Source organism: Gigantopelta aegis, chromosome 12, assembly GCF_016097555.1.
Source record: "Gigantopelta aegis isolate Gae_Host chromosome 12, Gae_host_genome, whole genome shotgun sequence".
NCBI classification, from domain to species: Eukaryota; Metazoa; Mollusca; class Gastropoda; order Neomphalida; family Peltospiridae; genus Gigantopelta; species Gigantopelta aegis.
Window position 1 is genome coordinate 30,680,966 of NC_054710.1, and position 2,859 is coordinate 30,683,824.

At 38.2% G+C, this 2,859-nt stretch overlaps 1 protein-coding gene across 1 annotated transcript; it reads right to left on the bottom strand.

The window, feature by feature from the left end:
- Window positions 1–314: 314 nt before the first annotated feature.
- LOC121385977 (kelch-like protein 6) lies at window positions 315–1,931 on the bottom strand. Its single transcript, XM_041516771.1, has one exon. It carries the CDS (start codon window positions 1,929–1,931, stop codon window positions 315–317), a length of 1,617 nt encoding a protein of 538 aa, XP_041372705.1.
- Window positions 1,932–2,859: the final 928 nt, after the last annotated feature.

A 2,859-nucleotide genomic window follows, 5' to 3' on the forward strand; every position in this document is an offset into this window, starting at 1 on the left:
TTTAGTGAAATCCATATCAACTCTCTCGGCAATTATAGTTTTTGAATTATGGACCATTCCATAATTCAATTATTTTACAAAATGTCATTAATAAATGGAGTATGGTAGTTATAGAGATGACTGAATAAAGTATAGTTAGGGACAAATCAAATTATTTGTGTCCAGGTAATACTTTTTAGATCATTAAATAGGTCAGTGGTCTGAGACAATATGTCTTTAAAGCCTGATATCCTAATAGGAAAAGGCCCACTTGATCAGTCAGATTAAATACACAATCGATGTTATACCCCAGCATAAACTTAACCCAAACTGTATTATGCGCTGTGATACACTGGCAGAACACCATACACATCACCACTTCTTGTTGATTTTAGAAAAGTAATATTGTCGTCTTTCCCTTCAACCATGTTGTATTTTCTAATTTCACAGTTAGTTTCGCAGCCACTGAAGGACAACAAGCCTCCGATCTGCCATAATACGCCAAACCAATATTCAAATGATCGCCATTTCGCTGTTGACTTGACTTGAATCTTAATTTCACCATCACTGCCAGTGACCTGGATGTGCATCACATTTCCATCATAGTCCAGCAGATATACATCAGGGAGGTGAACCGAACCTCTCAGACACATCGATCTGTATGGTAAACGTGATCTGAGGTTAGACACACAGCGAGTTGCTGTATTGAAACACTGGATAACATCTGATCCACTTTCTCCACTCTGTCCACCCATCACCAGAATGTTGTGTCCAACTGTAGCAGCGAATGCAAGCTCTCTGTTCTGTTTCAAATCTCCAACAACCTGCCAGCGTGTGCCATTCTCGCTCATCACTTCAATCGTGTTGCTGTACTCGCCACCAATTGCATACACTTTAGAATTAGCTGTGGCCATGCAGTGCCAATGACGTTGTTCTTCGAGATCTGGACCTGTTTCCCACTCTCTTCTACAGACGTCGTAAACGAGTGTACATTTTCTTCTACTCTCACCACCAGTGATGTAGATCTTGTTGCCTAGACTTGCTGCTGAATACCACCATCCAGGATCTACTGGAGCAGGCGGAACGTCTTTCCATGTCCCTTCTGGTGTAAAACAAGACAGAAGTGAAGTTTTGTTGTGATGTAACACGAAAACATCTACACGTCTGTTATGAAATACATATCTGCTGTGACAACCTGTTGTCAGATATTCTGAACACTGCACATTTTTTATCATTTGCTGCACACAGTTATTATCAGAAATGAATTTAGAAAAAACAACATTTTCAATGAGGAACTGTGGATCAACAAGATCAATCCTGGTCATTTCAAAGATACGTTTTACGTCATCTGCATCCGGGTTATTTGCTTCAACCCACTTCATGACACCTTTCATAATGACGTCTTCTTTACATTTCAAGTCATCTTTGAACAATATTTCTAAAAGTTCTGTCCTTGACAAATGAACAATATTTCCTGTTTCAACAAAGTCGGTCAACTTTTCAATCAGATAAGATAATGCCCTGTTGGACAAATCGGGAACATTGTAGCGATTCATAAGTCTCCACCAGTGTAGACAGTTATCGGTAGTGATCAGTAGGCTTTCCTTAAGATAACGATGACACAGATTTTTGACGTCATCAAGCTGCATCATTTCGCATGCGTCTAACATTTTGACGCAGTTGTCTTCGTTTACAAGATCCACTGAACACAAAGACATCTTGAGAATATTCTGGAACACCGACAACGAGACAGTGGGCAGATTTAAGATCCCCGTCCGACTCTCTGTCATGTCTGATGTCAGCATTGCCCGGAAGTAAGATGACATCGCGGCCAGGACCAAACGGTTTGCACTTGTTGTCCCATTCTCACAGACAATGTCAAGGTCATTGAACGTACCTTTGACCATTTCTTCGTGGATGTTTTGGAGAATGTTTCTTTTAGTATGATCCATTATTCCACAATCTGAAACAGAAGAAGTGTTGTAGTAATGCACCTGTAAAATCTGAATTAATTTGGACAGCAGATATATAAGCTTAAACTAATACATGCACTGGTTCTATACTAAAAATATAGCATATTATTTAAATCCATTCAGTTGATTTCCCGTGATATATTATCAACAAACTTCTGGCATACACAGTATAAATTGGTTTTATTTTACAATATTACTTAGGGGCAGTTCCCGAACGATGCAAACACAAGGTACGTTACTTCACGTTCACGTCTGTCCGTTACGCAACTTTACGCGAACAGACAATCGGTTACGTAGTGAATCATTATTTTCTAAAATTAAAAGTTGCAAACTTAAAGGCGCAACAAAGTATTATGTTTAGTTGTTCCTAACAGTACTTCATTTAAGCATCTACATAACCACCATATCCCACTGATTATTAATGTTTTGTAAAAATAACTGAATTATGACGATGGTCCATAAATCAGAAGAAAAAATAACTGCGTTTAGAGCATTCACGTTTGGCGTATTATATAATTTATATCACGTGACGGGCATCCCCCGAAGAACCACAAAGTCAAAACGATTTGCAAATTTGGTGTAAAGAGAACGTCCTATGCGAAGTAGGGTAAATCGAAACAAAAACAAAGAAGACGTGTTGTTAAAAATAATAAAACTGTGTACTAAATGATAATAAGCTTATGTATGTGATTGTTTTATTAACAGAAGCATTTGAACAGCGAAATCACGACTAGCTAGGCCTTTACATGTATAGGGAAATATACCGTCAGCAAATCCTCAAATTCGTGAGAAAAAACAATAGAAATAGTCGAGAAAAATCAGCTGGCCTGAAACGATTTCACGGTGTGTTTTCATCATTCTACCCACAATATTAGTTGTAATCCTGATAAAAATGCGTAGTGATTCG